At 53.3% G+C, this 21,260-nt stretch overlaps 1 protein-coding gene across 6 annotated transcripts in view; it reads left to right on the plus strand.

The window, feature by feature from the left end:
- The window catches only part of KLHL29 (kelch like family member 29), a 302,879-nt gene extending 286,439 nt beyond the window's left edge, over positions 1–16,440 (plus strand). For all 6 annotated transcript variants that reach the window (XM_047744565.1, XM_047744566.1, XM_047744564.1 and 3 more), the window contains 8 exons: positions 1,104–1,306; positions 2,117–2,376; positions 4,794–4,992; positions 5,148–5,330; positions 5,516–5,696; positions 10,882–11,075; positions 11,429–11,573; positions 13,453–16,440. In XM_047744565.1, coding sequence (XP_047600521.1) covers positions 1,104–1,306; positions 2,117–2,376; positions 4,794–4,992; positions 5,148–5,330; positions 5,516–5,696; positions 10,882–11,075; positions 11,429–11,573; positions 13,453–13,636 — 1,549 coding nt within the window. In that variant the 3' untranslated portion in view covers positions 13,637–16,440. The remainder of the gene's footprint in view (positions 1–1,103; positions 1,307–2,116; positions 2,377–4,793; positions 4,993–5,147; positions 5,331–5,515; positions 5,697–10,881; positions 11,076–11,428; positions 11,574–13,452) is intronic.
- The last annotated feature ends 4,820 nt before the right edge of the window (positions 16,441–21,260 follow it).

A 21,260-nucleotide genomic window follows, 5' to 3' on the forward strand; every position in this document is an offset into this window, starting at 1 on the left:
CCCACACTCCCACTGTTGGCCACAGGGGCGCCCAAGGGACCTGTCACGAGAGTCTTGTCCCCTGGCCTCCTCTGGAGGAGAGAGATGGCAGGGGTCATTGCCCAGCTCAGGCAGGACCAAGCAGGACTGGTCAGAGTGGCCGAGATGGGGTGCCAAGCCAATCACCTCTGAAAAACCTGCCTCCTGACTCTTAACGCTCTGGGTGTCTTTCCTCCTGGTCACTTCGGTATCGTGTGATTTTTGCTTCATCTTATCTGTTTCCTTCCAGGTCCAGCTTTAGGGCGCGGCTGCCAGGCCTTAGGAGCCTTTGCAATGGTTTCGTATTTCTATAGACACCAGATATGAACATATTTATATATTTGTGTCCCTCCCCCTGCTCCCCCCAGTTCACAAGCCCGATGCACACTCTACACGCAGGCCACTCTGACTTCTGACCCCGTGTTCCATGTGGCAGGAGGGCCCCGCCCCGGGCCAGGTCCCAGGTCATGGCTGCTGGCTGTCTGTGGCGGAAGTCCTTGGTTGTTCCCCTTCCCCTCCCCCCAGCTCTAACCATTCTGTCCGTCTATCTCGTCTCGTCCTCAGTTTCAAAGCAATGTCATGAAGGGCTTCCTTTCCATGCCTAAAAGGAAACAATATGTTTTTGGGGTTGGAGTCAGGGTTCCGGGACAGCTTGGGGCGATCGAGGGGCGTCTCTGGATTGGCCGTGTTCACAGCCAGCTGGGGACCCGGTCACACGGGCCCCCCCCCCCCCCCGGGCCGGGACACAGGAGCCAGCTTCAGGGCGGAGCCGTATTGTTTCCCTTTGAGGCCAGTCCCGGTCCTTGCCCCCACCCACAGCTCATGCTTCTTGATTTGCATCTTTTTTTGCATGGACATGCCAAGTAGTGATAAGCAGGGTTTTCTGTTCTTTTGGGCGTCTCTGGCCAGACTCTTCTCTTTCAGATCCTGTGTTAGGCCGTTAGGTTCAGGTGTGTCATTGCTGTGTCCCTTGAGTCCTAAAATGAAGGGCGTGACCGAGGCGTGCAGAGAGATGTAGCCCTGTGAGGAGGCGGCGCCGTGGCCGCAGGGCGGCAGGTAAGGGACACCCTGGTCTCTGTGCCTAGGTCGGCGCCAGACGGCAGCCAGTGCGGCCGGGAGAAGCTGGAGCTCGTCCTGTCCAACCTGCAGGCCGACGTCCTCGAGCTGCTGCTGGAGTTTGTGTACACGGGCTCCCTGGTCATCGACTCCGCCAACGCCAAGACGCTGCTGGAGGCGGCCAGCAAGTTCCAGTTCCACACCTTCTGCAAAGTCTGTGTGTCCTTTCTCGGTGAGTCCGGGCAGGGGGGCATGGGTTACCTGGAGGGAATGGCGTGGATGGGTCCACTGGGTGGCTCAGTGGGTTAAGCGTCTGCCTTCAGCTCAGGTCATGATCCTGAGGTCCTGGGATCGAGCCCCACATCGGTCTCTCTGCTCAGCGGAGAGCCTGCTTCTCCCTCTCCCTCTGCCTGCTACTCTGCCTACTTGTGCTCTCCATTTCTCTGTCAAATAAATAAATAAAATCTTTATTAAAAAAAAAAAAGGAAGGAAGAAAGAAAAAGAAAATTTGAACAACTGTATTCTGGCACAGACCCAGACATGTCCAGGCTAGAATAACCATTAGCCAGACCTCAGGAGAGCCTGCTAGACTGTTGTGAGGCCTAGAGGCCAGGATGGGTGAGGCTGAGGCCCGTGGGAGGTGGCCTGTGGGCCTGTGAGGGGAGTTACTGCTGGGGCGATCCTAAAGTGAGAGCCAGGCCCAGTTTCCACACGACCCTCGCTCTCAGCCCAGGCCCAAGCTCTGAGGCCCACAGCCCTGAGGGAGCACCAGGCCTCGCACTGACGCCCCATGCCTCACTCTCAGTCCTTCTGGTGGGACGTGCCGGAGTGGAGCGAGGCCCGGGGGGAGGCAGCGTGTGGCAGGGCAGAGGAAAACCCAGAGGGTCGATCCACAGCCCCAGGGATGCGGGGACCCCGGATGCTGAAGGCAAGTCACAAGAAGGACGCAGGCTCCAAGAGGGATCCAGAGTGTCAGGTGATAGGAACAGAGGGCCACCCTTCCAGGGCCCTGTGGTCAGTGGACCTATGCTCTTGCCCCCAGAGAAGCAGCTGACGGCCAGCAACTGCCTGGGGGTCCTGGCCATGGCCGAGGCCATGCAGTGCAGTGAGCTCTACCACATGGCCAAGGCCTTCGCGCTGCAGATCTTCCCTGAGGTGGCGGCCCAGGAGGAGATCCTCAGCATCTCCAAGGATGACTTCATCGCCTACATCTCCAATGACAGCCTCAACACCAAGGCCGAGGAGCTAGTGTATGAGACTGTCATCAAATGGATCAAGAAGGACCCCGTGTCCCGGGCGCAGGTAGCCCCCCACCCACCCTGCTTGCCCCTTCCCCCTGGGTCTGGGGCCCTGTGCAAGGATGGCGTCAGGAGCCAGGACGAAGGGAGGTGGAGGAAGCAGGACTTCCTGGTCTGACCATCAGTGGGAGCCCAAAGGAGCCAATAGGCCTGGGCAGAGGGAGGCCAGAGCCATTCCTGTAGGCTGCAGAGAGATGAAGAGAGGGAGGAGAGACGGGAAGTCAGTCACCGGGGGGTCCCAGAGCTGGCACTGCACCTGAAGGAGACTCAGACCAGCCAGAGGCCACAGGGCCTGCAGGGAGAAATGGGGACCCTGGGCCTCCTGTGAGCTCAGCCCTGGCAGGAGGAGCCGTGAAAACCATGCTGGGGCTGGGAAGCCACTGCACACATCACAGGAGGGAAGGAAAGGCCCTCAGAGGGGACAGCTGGAGAAATCGGAGCCAGAATCCAGGGCAGAAGGAAAGGAGGGCCGGGTCCCCGGGTGGGGTGTCCGAGTCACCGGAGAGCTGTCACACCCCAGCGGGATCTCTGGGGGCAGAAAGCACTGGCTGAAGGCCTTGCTCAGAGTGGAACTGCCTTGATTCTAACGCGTGAGGGGCCCCCAGCAGTGAGTGCAGACACAGGTAGCTTCAGGAGCGCTCAGAGGCCACCTGGAGAGCCGCAAAGGGGAGGTCAGAGTCAGGGAGGCCAGGACCCAGAGCTCCCAGGCAGCGAGTGCAAATGGCAAGGGTACTTCTTCGCATGGGGAGCAAGAAGTGGCACAAGGGAGGGAAGGACGGCCCGGCGCTGGGATCAGCAGCGTGGGGCGCACCGCTGGGGCCCAGCCGCTGAACCCAAGAGGAGAAGGTCCTCCGATCAGGCGGGGAGGAGGCAGGGGTCACTGGTGGAGGGAGGCAGGGAGTCGGGCTGGACAGCTGTAGTAGTGACTGCCGTCCACCACGGCACCCACACCTGGGTCTCGGGCCCAGCGCTCTGTCTTTGATTGTCTGTGACACGCCTGTGACCAGGGTCCCCCAAGCCCCTCTAATTCGTACACCCTCAAAGCAGTACATCTTTTATTCCTCCCTTCAGTTCTGCCCATTACCCAAAACAGAAGCCTGGATCCCTCGCATCCCTTCCATGTCCATCTGGGCTGCACGAGGCTGTCACTTTGCCTCCTTATTCCCTCCCGGGAGGGCCGACTTCCTCTCCACGTTCAGACCCCGCATCTCACCGGCATTGCTGAGGTGGCTGCCCTGCCTTCTGTCTCCCCCACTCCAAATCAGTCCCACCGTGCAGCCCGAGCGAGCAGTCTTCCTAAAGAACACACGTGATTGTGTCGTTTCCTTGTGGAAAGCCCCTCGTGAGCTCCGACACGCTCCCTGCGGGACCCAGCACACCAGCCCCGGCAGGCAAGGCATAGGGCCGGTCGGGCTCTGATCTCCCTCACATCTCCAGCATCATCATCCCCATCCGCTACACCCCCCAACAAAGACCTCGGGCACCCAAGAATAAGTTCCATAGAAGCCCCCAGATGCACTTTTCTCCGTCACACTCCGACGTCTCTGCCTGTGCTTTGGGCGTCCTCCCTCCTCTCCCCCGGAGGCCTGGAGAAACTGGCAGTCAGTGCTTCCACTCCCAGCTCAGACGGCATCCGCTCTGGGAAGCCTCCCACCTGCACTCCAAACTCCTAAGCAGACTCCTCCTCGGGGCCCCTCTAGCGCCTTCTCCTAACGGATCGTCCCTCACCTGCATTTTTACTGTGTGCCCCTGAAGCTCAGGGACCAGGGCTTCCCGGCCTTACCGGCACTCCGGCCGTTAGGAATGTAGCCAACCGTTTGCTGCATGCAACCAAAACCCAGTGGTGAGCAAAGGGTTTGCCAGGCAGGAGGGGGTCCCAGTCAGTTCGTGAAAAGCCTTCAGTGCAGGTGAGAGAGTCCACGCGCCGTCTGAGGCCATGGGGTGCCACTCAAGGGGTCTTTAGGTATTGGGGAGACATAGGCTCCGATGGGTGTGATTTGCAGGCCTCGTGGTCACTCTCAGCCTTCCTGGGCCCTCCCACCTGTTCCTGACTTCCTGCCCCATGTATACATCTTCGGGGCTCAGGAGCCCCATTTCAGCCTCCTGCAGCCTGCGGGGAAGCCAAGCCCCAGGTCCTGGGAGGAGGCAGGAATGAGGTGCCAGAGAGCTGGTTGGATGGTTCGCCCCGGGCTCAGCTGCAGCACACCCGACCTCCTCCAGTCCTCGCCTCTGGCTAATGGGAGGCCCCCCCATCACTCCTAGGCCAGGGTGAGCCGTGTCTACACTGTCCGACCAGACGCAGACTGGAGTTTCCTGTGTGGGACCATACCCCGCCCATCCTTCCTTTCTTCCCAGTACGACTGGCCCAGAGGCAGCTCGACTGTATAATCTCACCCACCCTGTGTCTCCCTGACCCCGCAGTACGCGGCGGAGCTCCTGGCGGTGGTCCGCCTCCCCTTCATCCACCCCAGCTATCTGCTCAACGTGGTGGACAACGAGGAGCTCATAAAGTCGTCAGAAGCCTGTCGGGACCTGGTCAACGAAGCCAAGCGCTACCACATGCTGCCCCACGCCCGCCAGGAGATGCAGACGCCCCGAACCCGGCCTCGCCTCTCCGCAGGTATTGAGGGACGGGCCCCCCGCTCCTCAAACGCGGGTGCTGTGGGGTCAGCCCAACTCTGGGCCGCCCCCCCGCCCCGTTCCCCAAGAGGCGCCAGGCTCGGCGGCCGACAGCGTGGGGTTGTGTCCAAAGGCTGGGCATCGGTGTCCCTGCAGGTGTGGCCGAGGTCATAGTGCTGGTTGGGGGCCGTCAGATGGTGGGGATGACCCAGCGCTCCCTGGTGGCTGTCACCTGCTGGAACCCACAGAACAACAAGTGGTACCCCCTGGCCTCGCTGCCTTTCTACGACCGAGAATTCTTCAGCGTAGTGAGTGCCGGGGACAACATCTACCTCTCAGGTGAGGCCCCGCGGGGCTGGGCTGGGGGCTGAACACCGACTTCCCGGGGGGCTCCTCTCCCCACACCAGGGCTAAGGAAAGCCAGAGCCCAGAAAGGGCCACTTTGCAGGTGAAAGCTTCTCTCCCCGCCTGTCCTCCGGCCCATCCTCACTCCTGCCCCCTCTCTGCACCCATACTGCCTGCAGGGGGCATGGAATCGGGGGTGACGCTGGCCGATGTCTGGTGCTACATGTCCCTGCTCGATAACTGGAACCTCGTCTCCAGAATGACGGTGCCCCGCTGTCGGCACAACAGCCTCGTCTACGACGGGAAGATTTACACCCTCGGGGGACTCGGCGTGGCAGGCAACGTGGACCATGTGGAGAGGTAAGCCACGGTGACAGCAGCTAAGATCGTGTTGCTCCTGCCGCGAGCACCCACCCAGCTGGGGCCAAGGGGAAAGGACATTTATAAGGTGACAGTCGTGGGCTCTTCAAACACAGCAAAGAGGGAGGACTGAGAATGGTGAGAGTGCAGCAGGAAGGATGACAGCTGCCACCGCTGAGATGGGGCACTCTTGTCCCATTCAGGGATCAGACAAGCTGGAGGCAAGAGACCCACTGTGGGCTTGGCTGGTCTCACCGGACATCTAGGAGGTGCCCCAGCACCGGAGGTACCAGCCCAGAGACTGGCAGGGGGTGTAGGGCAAGGCTGCAGCCGACAGCCCAGATGGGAGGATGCCGCGTCCGTGGCCGGGCCTCCACATCCCTGCCACATCGGGGAGCCCCTTCCTCCTTCTTTCCCACTCATCCCGGGAAAGCTGCTTTCAACACGGGGAATGGTCACTGCACACAGGGCTGGTCAACCATCTAGAATTCTCCAGAAACAGACACAAAGCAATGGGCTGGAGGACAGTGTGTGTGAGCCTGCCCTCTGCTGGAAGTCCCGGGCGGGCCTCCTCCCTGAGGCCCACTGACAACTGGCCACAGAGGGTCGGGATCAGGGGTAGACGCTGGGGTGGGGGCAGGGGGGCGGCCACAGGCTGAGGTGGGCCCTTCTCAGGGTGGAAATACTTCATCTTCCCCCTTGAGCTGGAGGCATTCTTGCCAGGAATGGACACCTGGGGGAGAAGACACGGGGAGAACTCAGAAAGACTAGTGAGTCAGCAGCAAGCCAAGGGGGCCTCAGAGCAGTCCCGTGTTTGGAGAAACTAGTGCCCCTGAGAGGGGCAAGTTAGGCTGAGCTGGCCCCAGGTCCCAGCCCCGGAGGACGCTGCTGAGATCACCAGAGCCTCTTCTCCACATCCTCTCCCGCGGCTTGCCCACTACCCTCGGCTTACATCATCAGCTGTCACAGAAAGCACAACTTCCCGTGCGACAGCATTTTGCCCGTGGACCCACACGTACCCCTCAATTTGTATTTTTTCCCTCGGTGGCTAATTGGACACTTGACAAATGTTACAGCAAAGATAGTTTCAGAGTGAGACAAGCTCTGGATGTTCACTGTGGGCTTTTAACTCCCCCAAGTGGAGCCTAGAGATGGCTCAGTAACGACATCTAATTGTCATATTGATTTGGAGTTAATGGGGAATCCCTGTGTGGTTATGAGGATATTACCAGTGCTGCTGAACCTGGGTCAGCCCTGATGCTGACGGCCTTCAGTGGGGCCCGCTGCACGGCCCTCACGTCCCAGGGCTTCCAGAAGCACCAGCTTCCAGCCGTTTGTCGTCCAATAATAAACACGTGAAAAAGGAGACGTTTTCTATGTAGGAGTAAACTGAGCAAGATCTGTCATCCTGTCTTGCTTTTGTCAGCTATTTTTAATCTCCTAAGATGCTGATTACTCATTTTGCAAACGTATACTTGTTGATAGACACAGGGATTTGTTCGAGGATCAAATGCATCAAGAGGAGGGACAGACTCTGCTTCCCTTGGGCTCGGGAGCAATTCCCCAAGGCCCGGTAGCAGCTTCTACCGGCCTTTCCTGGGAGACTGGGCCTTCGTGCCACTAAGAAATATCAGCCAGGTCATCGTGTGAGCAAGACCAGCCCGGGAACCTTGGTAGATGGGGGAGCCGTCCAGGATGACAAGGTGCCCTGAGCCCTTCAGCCCTCTGGTATCTGGCAGCTGTCCTTGCAGGGACAGGACGCGTACCCGAAGACCCCTGGGTGGTGTGCCCGCAGGCGGGGTGGAGGACACAGGCAGAGGGGACGCCCACTGCCTCCCGAGGAACACAGCTGCCTACAGCCCCTTCGGGCAAGTAATTCCTGCGCCACATGGTGGCAATGATGAGAATTCAGGGTGACAAGAAGGTCAGGGTAATGGGGACAGACACGAGGGTGCTTTGTTCCCCGGGAGGCACTAATGGTACAAATTGCTCTTATATTGATAATGAATGAGATATATGGAACATTATAATTATATTACATTACTGTATTACAGGAATAGAGCAAGATTATATAATTATAGATTAAAACAACAGTGCAACAGACAAACCTGTATTATATCATTATATAAATAACTGGGTCTAATACTTCCTAGCAATATATTGCACGAGCTGTGGTTACCGGATAAATGATAGCAGAGTGCCTCACTCCACAGGGTCATTTGCATGTCATTAGCATATCCTTCTCAAGCAGGAAGCTGACAGATTGAGCTGACGGAGGGCTTGTGGCTTGGCAATCAGCCACCTGGAATAACAAACTCTGGGGAAATTCGCATTTGGAGGAATGTGCCATTATACCGAAAGCCTGAAGACTAACAGCCACATAATCTTCCACTGTCACCCAGCTCCTTCTGCAGGAGCTCTTTGGATCTCTGCCATATTGGCTAAAAAAAACATATCTGAACTTCTGACACTGTCCAAAAAGACACTTACTCCATTGCCTACTGGCCACATATCATTAGTCCGGGACTTAATGGAATCAGCCCCTGCTGCCCCATAAGGTACCTCAGCCTCTTCTTGAATCCTGAGTCTTGACAGGCACAGAGCTGGACGTCTCCCCGCTGTCCCCTCCTCCCTGTATCAGGGCCCGGGGCACCGGCTGGGAGAGGCCAGCTTCTGGATCACTAAGCCATGACCTTGTTATGGCTCCTGTCCCCAAGGATCCTCATGAGGAAAAGCGGGCCCCACAAGCTTCCCAGGAAAGGTGTACTGGGAAAAAGCCAGCCCACAGGGGAAGCCCTGCCCGGAGTCCAGAACAGGCGAAAGAGCCTGTGGTGAGTGGGAGATGGGCCACCAAGGAGAAGGTCCAGAGTGAGTGCTTGTGAGAGCAGCCCCGCGGGGACAGTTGATGGAGTTGCCAGGAACAAAGACCCAAAAGGTGCCCAGGAAGACCTCAGATACCCCAGGTCCTTGGCTGGGCTGGACTGTTAGATCCCAAGTCTGTCTCTCTCATCCACTCCCTGTGGTCATTTTTGTCGCTGCTTTGTCTGGTACTCACATTCTACACATTCTGTCGCTTCCCCGTGCTCTTGCTTTGTCCTACCATACGTGTGCCACAGTTCTCTGCGGTCCTACAACTCTGCCCCTTCTCCGTCCCTTCCCTTGGGGCTGAGCGCTGGTGGTGAAAATTCCACCGTCTGGTAGACTGGCCCCACTCCAGACTGAAGTCTTCCGACGTCTACTGGATCCTTCGTGCGGCAGGCCCCTTGTCAGTAGTTTTGCCAGCTCTCAACAACTTGTGTTTGTCATCTCCTTCTCCCCCATCAAGGCTTTTATCCCATGGACACCGATATCCCGCCAACACTGACTCCTGCTTCACAGAGCTGGTGACGTCATCTGGCAAGACATCTCTCCTCTCCCCGCCATCGCTCCTGCCCGACACTCACACCATCCTTGCCTTCCTCTCTCGTGCCCACGTGGACACCACCTCCCTCTCCACTCTGGATGCAACCTGCATCTCCCACCAAAAGCCTTCTCCTATTAGCTCTCTCCTCTCTTTCGTCTATATTTAATCTTTCTTTATCCATTTGGGCTCCTTCTCCCAGTCTGTAAACACAAGTAAACCTCTCCCCCTAAAATGAAAACAAAAGCCGTGGTGCCCTGGAGCTCATTCATACTGGCTCCTGAGACATGACTGGTACCTTTTTTGGGCACTCCGCAAGCCAGTTCTTAGTTACAGGTCTTACTAAAAATCAAATCATGTAGACTTAGAACTAAATAAATTATATTAAAAACAAAGATAACCTGTACTCAAAACTCACCGCTACACTTTTTTTTTTCTGTATTCTGTACGATCTGTGCTCTGGAGGTTAGGCGTGCCTACTGTGTCTCTATATGGTGGGGATTCCGTCCAGCGGTCCACCGCAGCACGTCTCTTTCCAGTGCCACGTTCCCTGTGCCCCTGGTAGCTTGAAATCGACCGAGAGAGGGTTCACATCACAGAAAGCAGCAAGTGCGGCCTAGCAGGTCTTTTTCCCTGGGGAGCTTGTTTTTAGACATCTATCAGCACGCGCCAAGGAAAGCCATCTCTTAGCTCCGCAGACCTTTCCAGGTTCCACCTTCTCTGCCCCTTTTCCCAGCGGAGTTTCATCCACAAGAAGTCTCTCTACCTGTCGTGTCCACTGCCTCCCTTCCCATTCATCCTTGATATGGAAATAGCTCTGCACCTCCCATTCCACTTAAAGTCTCCTTGATAGGACCTCCAGGAACCTGCTGGGGACTTCTGGAACTCCCATCACATCCCCCACCCACGGAGCTGTGCCCTGTGCGGTGCCGCCACTCTTCCGAGAACCCCCCCCCCTTAGCTCCCTGCTTAAAGGCCAGGGTTTCCCCCCGAATGTCTTCAGCCTTATTCTCGCCCACATGCTGCCTGTGCAGTCCCTGACCTTCAGTTTCCATCTCTGTGCCCATGATCCCAACGCGGAATACATGGGCCACACGTCCACTGCTGCACCCGCCCACACATCCCCAGTTGGTTACCATGGGTCCTGTAAACTCCCCATGAATAAAACTGAAATCATCTCTCTCCTCCAAACTCCCCAACCTCAATTCCCTGTCGCCTGAGTAGTGATCCCTCCTTCCGGTTTCCCACACCAGAGACCCTGAGTCGTTCTGGGTAACTCTGCCTTCCTTCGCAGCAACATCAGTTAACGACTGAACCCACCAGTCCGCCTCTCCTTCCATCTCCTCTTCCTCTTGTCCCTCCCTGGTCCAGCCCACTGTTCCCAGTTTCCAGCCCAGAGCCTGCATGTACAGCAAATGCTCAGGGCAGCCCTGTCGGGCAAAAAAGGTAGGAATGAGCTGGACAGAGAAGGCTGAAGGAGCCTAGAAGCTGGGGAGCCCTGTGTGAGCAAAGGAAAGGAGACGAGAAACTGCGTAGAGGTTGCGGCAGGCAAACAAGAGCCCACCGAGGTTCAGGAGGACGACTGCGAAGGCCAGGTTGGGCCAGATCCCAGGTGGCCTTGAGTGATTCATCCCAAGTCCCCCCAGATGTGTGTGGTCTCGGGCTGGGCTAGTGATGCCAGGGGCAGGAAGCAGATGCTGGCGCCCCCTCCCCACCCCCGCCATGCCCGCTGCCCTGCACAAGGCTCATCGCTGATGCTGGGCTTTTGTTCTCCTCTCTTCCCAGGTACGACACCATTACCAACCAATGGGAGGCCGTGGCCCCTCTGCCCAAGGCCGTGCACTCTGCAGCAGCCACGGTGTGTGGCGGCAAGATCTACGTGTTCGGTGGCGTAAACGAAGCGGGCAGAGCTGCGGGGGTCCTCCAGTCTTACGTTCCGCAGACCAACACATGGAGCTTTATTGAGTCCCCGATGATCGGTGAGAAGCAGCCCTCCGCTCCCCCGCACCTCACCGTGAGCTTCATCTCAGTGTCCCAAGCCCAGAAGGCCCGCTAAGCCCCGTGGTTCTGCAGACCCCAGTCTGGGGGCTGGGAGGGGGAGGCAAGCCGCCAGGCCGGCCAGAGCCGTAGACTCCACTGCCTGGGCGACGGGCAAGCTGGTCTGTGTGCCGGCTGCCTCCTGGGCCTGGGCCTTGTCCTCGGGTTAATGGCTGATGGTGGAGCCATCCTCTGCCAGAGCCCGTCCTCTGGAGGCCTTTCTGGCGAAGGAAGGGGTGGAGAGGGGGAGGCCGAGAAGAGATGCCCTGACCTGCCTGCTCTGCTCTCCTCACAGACAACAAGTACGCTCCCGCGGTCACCCTCAATGGCTTCGTTTTCATCCTGGGCGGGGCGTATGCCAGAGCCACCACCATCTACGACCCCGAGAAAGGGAACATTAAGGCAGGCCCAAACATGAATCACTCCCGGCAGTTCTGCAGGTGAGGGCCGAGGGAACTCTGCCAGGGGAGGGAAGGAGGAGGGTGGGGAGGGAAAGTGAACAGGAACGGCTGGAGCAGCAGCGCCCTCTGACCACAGGCCCCACCCAGTGGCCCCAGCTGACCCATCTCCAAGCTAGAAATGGAGGGCTTCGTTACAGGGACCAGCCCCAGGTCCTTGCAGCCACATCTTCTCCGGGTATAGGACAGCTGTCCCCCAGGACCACCTGCCCCATCACAGACGGGAGGTAGTGCCAGGTCTCACCTGTGCAGCAACTTACATGGGACAAATGGCCTCCCAAGGGACGCTCTGACCACCGATCCAGGGAGTGGTACGAGGCCTGGCTGCCTTGGAGTCTCAAAGCTGACAGGGCAGAAACACACCCGGACCAGCAGCCATGGGAAGAGAGAGTAGAGGTCAGGGTCTGGCTTGGTTCCCGGTCTGCCTGGCCCTGTGGCCCGGGAGAATTAACCAGCTTGGGCAGTGAGACAGCAGCCCCTGCCCCTCCGGCCCCAGCTTTTCCCAGACTAAGAGGAACAAGGAAATAAAAAGGGGTCCCAGAAACCCTATTTTTGACATTTGCATAGTGGATCTTTCCTGAAGACCTCTTGTGCCCATGCAGAGGTAATCACGGAACCCTCAGTCCGAGCCCCTGCTGTAGAAGAGCTACAGCCTGCTGCTAACCTGTCCTCAGACCTTGGACATGCAACGTCCACCCTCTGGGGCAGTTCTCCTACTGATGAGGCAGGCGGTTGAACTAGATACCCGCTAAGTGCCTATGAGCAGGAAGGTTCTATAGTTCTCGGGCCTTACCCTCCCATCGCATATTCCCGGCAGTGGCGCCTACAAGCAATTCTGACCACACTGGCCTCAGACTGGCCTTTGGGCACCACCTGTGGGGAGGATTTGCGTGCCTCATTGGAAACTCGAATTGGGCCCTAAGACTTAATGCCTGTGAGGAGACGTAAGCTGGGTCTGGCAAGAGAAGCAGGGGGAAAATGTGCCACCAAGGGAGAAATCTGAGGGCCCCAGGGGGCAGGCAACTAGAGGGCAGAAGGCTGGAAACTTCCGGTAAGATGTCTAGCCCGGCACGTTCCGTTCCAGGCTCAGAACTGCAGAGAGAGGTGGCAACTTCGCAAGGGTATCTGATCAGCTTCAGGGGACAGAGAAGAAGACAGGGCTGTTAGCAAAAATGTGGGAGGACTGGGGGACCAGGTGCATGGATCTAGCCAGGCGTGGGACAGGGTAGCCAAGATGCAGGAAGACAGAAAGGGCAGATGGGAGCAGGGTGTGCTGCTCTCACCGTGGGAGCGGCATGGAACCGGTTCAGCATCCCGGGCTGCCATGGCAACCACCCCGCTGAGAGGACACCGGCCCAGCAGTCACTGGTGGGCAGCACCGCAATCCCAGCAGGGAGCTTGGAGTCTAAATGTCCCAGTCAAGGAGTCAGCAGCGTTCAGTTAGGACTTAGCTCCTTTCTCTCCTGTCTGCCATCATCCTGGTGAGCTGTGTTCTCAACCTGATTGGAACCGGTTGAAGCCTCTCCGTTCGGGCAACACACAGTGCCGCTCAGTAAACGGAATCGAGGGCCTGTACATGAGGCCGTGCTCTCGGCCACCTTTCAGGGGTCCGGCAGGTTCCGGGGTGTCCTTCACGTCTGGGAGGGCCTCAGACACACGGCATCCCCGACCGGCCCTAGAGGGAAGGCTGTCTTCCTGCAGCTGCTCGGGTCATGGGGCAGAGGCAAACCATGAGATCCCTTACACCTTTCGCAAAGGGGGAGCAGGGAGGCCGCCCGCCCCGGGACAGGGTATTAAGCATCCAGCTCCAGGCCCAAGGGGGTCATGAAAGGGCTAACCCTCTCCCCGCTTTCCCCCACAGCGCCGTGGTGCTTGATGGCAAGATCTATGCCACGGGCGGCATCGTTAGCAGCGAGGGGCCTGCCCTGGGCAACATGGAAGCCTACGAGCCCGCGACCAACACGTGGGCCCTCCTGCCCCACATGCCCTGCCCGGTGTTCAGACACGGCTGCGTCGTCATCAAGAAATACATTCAAAGCGGCTGACGTCCGCAGAAAGCCCGAGCCGAGACTGGTCAAGTCCGGTGAGGCCAATGCAACTCACAACGACCCATGTTCAGCAACACCAGTAAGAGGCTGATAGACTCGATCAAGGGAATCACTGCGCTAAACATTTGGAATACTCTCTACATTGAATGTAGAAAATCATCCTCGCCTTTGGGGGAAACGGGGGCCGAGCACCCCGCGCGGCAGGAGCCACAACCATCCGAGCAGCTGGGCCAGGGCGCGCCTGCAAACGCACTTGCTCTGAGCGGAGGTGCTCGCTCTGCCCCGTGCAATAGAGTTTCACATATTTTTCAACTGGGAGAGAGAAGCTGATTTTTTCCCTTCGGGCAGAGCAAGCTTGATCCCTAAACCACCATAGATCAATTATCCTGTGACAATAGTAGGTGTCAGGCTCTCTTGGAATCAGATCAAAGTGTCCTTATCACTTTGATTCCTACTTTTGTTTTTAACCAATCTACACTTTTCCATGGCCGAGAGAAGAGAAGGGACAATACTGTGTGAGCGGGACAAGGTCTAGGAGGCTGGGCCGGAAGAGAGGTCCAGCCCCCCTCCCCCGACCCCACCGTGCCGAGCCAGACATGGCTGGAGCGGCCGTTTGGGGGCAGCCAAGGGACAGCTGGGAGAACCTTTGAACTTCACAGGTTTTTCTACCGTGTTTTTGCTAAAGAGGGACAGGTGACTGTGCTAGCTCTCTCTTGTCCGATATGAATTATTTAGATTTCCAAGGCATTTTCTTGATAAACAAAAAGGCTATTTTTAAGTACTGAGAGGAGGAGGAGGCCATGAGAGGATCATGCGGGAATTCCCAAAGCCCTTTGTAGGTAGTGTCAGAGTGGGGCATTTGCTCTAATTTTTTTCTATGTGCAGAATAGAGGATCTCTCCTGGGTGGGGGTGAGGACCCCCGTTTTATTTTTAAAAAAAAAATGTAACTCCCAGACAGCCCCATGAAGAGCTGTGCCTCATGGAGGCGGCGTCGAAGAAGATTCTGTTCCAGAAGGAAACCAGTTCTGGCTCCCTCCATGAGGTAAAGCTGAGGACCCAGGCCGGGTGGGAAGGGCAGGAGGGAGGGAGGGAGAATAAATGTCTACAAAGCACAGGAGACTATTTTTGATATTTATAGCTATATATTAAGGCACCTGCCTCAAGAGCTCTCAGGATGGGGACAGCCTTTGTAGACGAGCCATGTCAGCCAAGGCCCGAGGGGCGTGAGCAGAAGCCCTCTTCCCGTAGCGTATTAACCAGAGAAAGGGAAGCCAGGAGGGAGGTCACACCGTGGCTCATGACACAGAGGCCTTCCTGCCAGTCCTCAGACCCTCAAACCTCACGCGGTGATCAGTTTCCATTCCAGGGCAAGAAGAGAGCCGCCGCCACTGCGCTATTTAGGTGAAGTTGGTACCAAATACGCATTGACCATTTTTCTATCCGGGAAGTCAACTTGCCGTCGTTTCATGATAGAAACCCATTTCTAAGGAGAAAAAGGACAGGACGTGCTTTCCACCTTCCAGTATTTGACGACACAAAACCCCAATTCTCACGTCGGCCATCGACTTCTAGCACTACAAGTGTGGCTCCCACTTGGACAAGATACCGAGCTTCGTTATGCAGTTTTTAATATTATTTATTCTTTTAAAAAGTAATAAGCACAAAACTACATACATTGTATGTCATTTAAAGTATTTATGTCAAACAGGGTGCAAGTGTGAACCCAAGGACTGGAGCACAAATTCCTAACTGCCTGGGGCAGGGCTAACGTTAGCGTCGGTGTGCGTCTGCCTCCAAAGGAGGTGTTAGTGGTCAGCAAGGCTCAACACAGATGACATTGAAATTCCGTTTCTCTCCTCATTGATCACACTGGAGCAAAACTGGCTATTTCTGTGAATGATATAAAACAGGGTTCTCTGTAATGGTATTGTACATAGTATATGTTTATTGTTAAGTTCTTGTTATATTATAATAAATATATTTATAGATCTAGACTCAGAAGCCACTGGAATGCCTTTGTGTGCCACCATCTTGGCCACAGTGACGAGAAACCCCATGGAGGCCAGCTCCTGCTCTCACCCCTCAGCCGCTGGGCTCTGTTCCAGGGACTTTAGTGCAGACCTTGAGAATGAGAAAGAACAGAACTCCTTAGCAAGGGAACGTGCAGACCCACTTTGCTCCACTAAGGATATGCACAAGGCTTCCCTGGAGAGCAGGTAGGATTGCTCACTCTCTTGCAGGGAAAGAAGTTTCCATTTAACAGGGTAGTAGGAGAAGGGAGATTCGCCAGCATTTCATCCGTGTGAAGAGCCCCCCTCCCTCAGTCCCCAAATCTCACTAAGACCTAGTGTCGTCTTCAAGAAAACATGCGAAGAAGGTAGATCAGGATGGGGGGAGTAGGAGCTCTTCTGAGGACTCGGCTGAAGCCTGTGATGCTTGACCAGACCCTTGCCAAATAAATTATCTGCAGTGCTATCTCCAGAAACGCCATCCTAGAGGAGACGATGGAGAACCTGTAGAAGATTCCAATCAGGAAGAGCTGAAATTATAACCTGTTATAAGAACCGAGCAATAGCTTTGTTAGCTCTTTCCCCAAATCAAGGGAAATGTGTTCTCTGGGCCTAGGAAGAGTCTGTGTACTTTCACCACGAAAGACACGTGTGACCACTCTATCCGGAGCCCATGTAACATGGGAGGAGTCTCTCTTGCTGGACTGAAGCTACTACTCAGACCAGGCAAGGGTCAGGCACAGACGAGATGGATCCCTGTGTGTGTGTGTGTGTGTGTGTGTGTGTGTGTGTGTGTGTGTGAATTAAAAAAAAAATCATAACCAAAATAAGAAGAAAACAGGAAAAATGTTTGCACTCCATATGACAAAGGAGTATTATCTTTATTAAAGAGCCCACGTAATTCAATAAGAAAACATTCAGTGATTCTGGTTGTTAAATAGGTCGTAGACAGACCCTGTTAGAGGAAACATTGCTAGTAAGTGCGAGACAAGTTCAACATCGGTAAATATGAAATAATGACACTTCAATAACAAGGTATTATCTTCACCTACTAAATTAGCTTCCCAAACCTAAAAACAAAGCAGGGAGATGCTGGGGGAGCTCCAAGTGTGAACGAGGAGCAGAGAAACTCTTTACCACCAAGGGCTTGAGGAACTGAAATGGCTTCTAGAAAGCAGTGTGGCAGGGGCCATGTATCCGGAGTCTGAAAGGTATCTGACCCAGTAAATCCACTTCTGGGCACCCACCAGGAAACGTCACCAGCTCCCACCTACTGAGACTAACTTTATGCCAGACACTGTGCTAAGCACTTGAAGCAGCGAATCCTTACAATTCTACAAGCTAGGTGCTACAGATAGGCATGATTGTGATTATGTAAGATATGTCCAAAGATATATAAGCTACAAAGATACATAAAATATGTATATAAAAATAACCAGATGTGCAGTCATAAAACTATTAGTTGTACTGACACAACTATGGGCAATTTTCCTTCCCTCTTCTCCCAAATGTACATAAAGAGATGTTACTTTTATAATAAAAGATAGAGGTATTTTAACGGGGAACTGAGGATAGAAAGTAAACTTTCCCCTGTATTTTCGTCCAAGAAATTCTCAAAGATCATTTCTTATTTTGGCCACCAGAAGCAATGGAAAAGTTAGAATGAGTTTAGAAAAAAGTAGCAAAGAATTACAGATGAGAAAGTTGCAGTAATCATCAGATCATTATTTTTTAAACCTAAATCCTGGGGGTGAATGAAATATATTTTTCAGTGCATGAAGATTTTCATGAAATTTTTTGGGTTCTTGGAAGGCCAAGCAAGATAAAAAGGACAATAATAAGGAAAAATTCTAGTTCAACATAAGGATAAACATATTAGTGCTAAACTCTGGAATGGGTTACCAAGAGCCTTGTGAAGGGCTTTTCTAATTAAATCTCAATCAAATCTTTGTATAACCTACTTGCATACTTATTTCATTTGATCCCCTCCACTACCCTAAGAGTCACAGGGCATCATCTTCGCTCTTGAAGAAACAACCTTAGGAAAGTTAAGTGGCCCGTATGCGGAACAGTCACGCCACACCCCAAGTGCTCTCCGTACATTATCACGTCCTCTGAACAGTCCCGCAGATGACTAACCCCGCTGCACAGGTTCCAGACAGGAAACAGGGCTGGTCCGAGGCACCCTGGCACCGGATCCCAGCTTGGTGAGACCGCAGAGGGCCGGTGCTACCTCACACGCCCTCTCCAAGGCTGCCATAGCTCTGATGACTCCAAGACTAAAACTCTTTCCTCCTCTCCAAGCTCCCTCAGAAATCTGTACTGAGAAAAAGAATTTTGCGAATAAGGCAGATGAGCTGCTCTGTGTTAGACACGGTCCTCTTGGGAAGCAGTTTCCCCTTTGCCTGGTAAGGATCGCAGCAACAGGGGCGCCTGGGTGGCTCAGTGGGTTAAAGCCTCTGCCTTCGACTCGGGTCATGATCCCAGGGTCCTGGGATCGAGCCCCATGTCGGGCTCTCTGCTCAGCAGGGAGCCTGCTTCCTCCTCTCTCTCTGCCTGCCTCTGCCTACTTGTGATCTCTGTCTGTCAAATAAATAAAATCTTTAAAAAAAAAAAAAATCTCAGCAACACACAGGCTCACTGAAGTCTTTGGCTTCACACAGGAAATGGCTTTGGGGGAAGGAAAGAGTCCACTGAGGTAAGATATTGGACCAGCCATTGCTGCCTCATTTGAAACTCCTCCTGCGAGCCTCCACTCTGTCGTGGACTCTTCAGGGGTTCCTAATATTCTTGCTGACTACGGCTCTGGCCTGGGAGAGTGAAGAAGAGGGAACAACAGCCCTGGTGTCGGCCGCACCATCCTTGGCTATAAAGGGCACATCGGGACCTTGGCGCCCGAGAGGTAGGTTAAAGTGTTCCCCTACCTGGGTCAAGGGGCTGAGGAAAATGGGAAGCCAACTCCAAGAAGTCTGCCTTTACCACAGGCTGGCAAAAGTCACACAATCCAAAAATCTGTGCTTACCTTCGCGAGTCTGTAAGCCCATGGGGCACTGTTGCCCTCTGTGAAACATTTGGCAAGTCACTGGAGTGTCTTTCCTCATGAAAGGTGAGGACAGCCTTTAAGTGGATCACACTCGGTCCTATGAGACTGTGTGGTGGGCCGGCGAGGGCCATGCCCTCTCGCCTGACCCCGGGGCGCCGCACCCTGAGTAGTGACGGCCGGATGACTCAAACTCTACTGGCAGCAAGAAAAATGTTTTGAGTTATGGAAAGTCGAAAGGCAAGACTATGATCCTGTGCACTGCTTTGGCCATCCCTGTGGTCTACAGGTGACTAGAGAAGCGACAGTTCATGCTAAAGCGTTTTTATTTGCCATGAGCACAGAGCTTCACTCTCGGGGAAGCCGCTGCCGGTGCCGACTGTGCGCCGAGGGATGCACCAGCCTGTCTCCTCAGGGCTTCAGCCCAGGGACTCTGCATCCTTGTTGGTAAAAATCAGTCTTTGGGACTCTCCAGCTCACCCCTCCACGCTCTCATACCTCTCCATCCCACTACCTTATTTTAAGCCCTCATGACTTCTCGCCTTAGTTGTTGCTCTAGCGTCTTTCTTATGGTTATTTTTAAAATAACAGCTTTTCTCACAACTCACGTATGATAAAAAGTCACCCTTTTCACGTATACAATTCAGTGGCTTCTAGTATATTCACAGAGTTGAGCTACCATCCCTACTACCTAATTGCAGAATATTTTCAGCATCGCAAAAAGAAACCCGAGTCCACGAGCGGTCACCTTCCGCTTCCCCAGCGCGGTGCGTGGTAACCACTAATCTACTTTCTGTTTCTAGGACTGAGCCTAGGAGGGACACATCATACAAATGGAATCATAAAGCATGCAGTCTCCTGTCTCTGGCTGCTTTCCTTAGCATAATGTTCTCAGGACTCACCCGTGTTGTAGTGTGTATCAGTTCTTCATTCTCTACCAACTGAGCCATCCAGGCGCCCCCAAATGTATCAATTTTTATATCTATCCATTTAATATACCTGCTCAGTGAATAGAGAATGAGACTCTTGCCTTCAGGGTCATGAATTCAAGCCCCACGTTGGGCAGAGATTACTTATAATTTTTTTAAATGGATATATGTTGTTTGCCCATTCATCAGCTGATGGACATGGGTTGCTTCCACATTTTAACCATTAAGAATAATGCTGCTATAAGCTTTTGTATACTGTGCAAGGTGTTGAGATTAAATAAATTTGGGAAATGCTACAGAACTTCTCAGGGTCAAAAAACAGACTAACATTCACTCCAATTTTACTAAAGTAGACACATAGGTAGTGTTTTCCAAACTTATTTGGCCACAAATTGCCCCCACCTCACCCCCAAATCTAGAAAACTTTTCTTCTCTTCTGAAATTATGATACAAGGTGCCCCCTGGGGGGGCTCAATTGGTAAGCATCTGACTCTTGGTTTTGACTCAGGTCATTATCTCAGGGTTGTGAGACTGAGCCCTGGGTGTGAAGCCTGCTGAGGATTCTCTCTCTCTCTCTCCCTCTCTAGCTCTCGCTCTCCCTCCCCACCCCAGCACATGCGCACGCACACACTCTCTCAAATAAACAAAAACTCAAACAGTCAATGGGGTTCTGGGGTCAGTAAATCTGACCCTCATCTTTGAGAGATGCACAAGAGAAAGTAAAGGTAATATTATGAAAGATTCGGAAGCATTTAAATTCTAAATTCTGATTTAGAATTCTCAAAGTATTTCTTAAAATAGATACATTTTTATATGTTAGAAGATCAGTATTCTTTAAAGTCAACAAATCCTTTTTCCGAATATGTTTCTTTCTAACTGCCAAAAAGACTCCAGCATCTCTTATGCTGTATTATAAAAAGATTGAAATAAACAATAACACTACAACCACTCTATACAACTAAAACATATGCAGGGATAGTTGCAAATGTGTGATCTGACAATTTCTAGAAAAGATTCTCGGGCATTCTGTACTTTATTAATTTCTTTATTTTGAACAACATGACAATCTTCTCAACAAGGGGACTGATAGCATCAGAGATCAGGCAACAGAGAAATCAATCACTTGTCCCATCAACACTGAAAATACAAAAACTTTCACATTAATTCCAGTATTCTCATTAAAATCTATTAAAACAAAAAAATTCTATTTAATAGGTGTTTAGATTAACATTTGTCTTAATAATGAGATACATTTCCATCCATTTCCAGCTTTAAAATCTTGAGCATGTGGGGAAAAAGAAGTGCTTTTTATGATCTTTTGCTCTTTTGATTCTGTGTGTGTATATATGTAAATATATATATAAGTTCAAACAATGTGGAAATTAGTGTAAAGAAACATTCCAAAGACGTGAAACTGATTTTTTTAATAGTGTGATAGGCAATTACTCCTTTCTTTGCAACCGACTCCATTTTAAACATAATCTTATTAAAGAAATTTCCTTATTAAACTCTGGTAAACTACAGAACTGACAGCTTACTGATGTTTCCTTTAAATATGTGAAGTAATTTGAGACTTCACACCACAAATAACCTTTATTTCAGTAATATACTAAGTATAATGCCACTTGTGGATTGTCACATT

The sequence above is a fragment of the Lutra lutra genome, chromosome 9 (assembly GCF_902655055.1).
Source record: "Lutra lutra chromosome 9, mLutLut1.2, whole genome shotgun sequence".
In the NCBI taxonomy this organism is placed as follows: domain Eukaryota; kingdom Metazoa; phylum Chordata; class Mammalia; order Carnivora; family Mustelidae; genus Lutra; species Lutra lutra.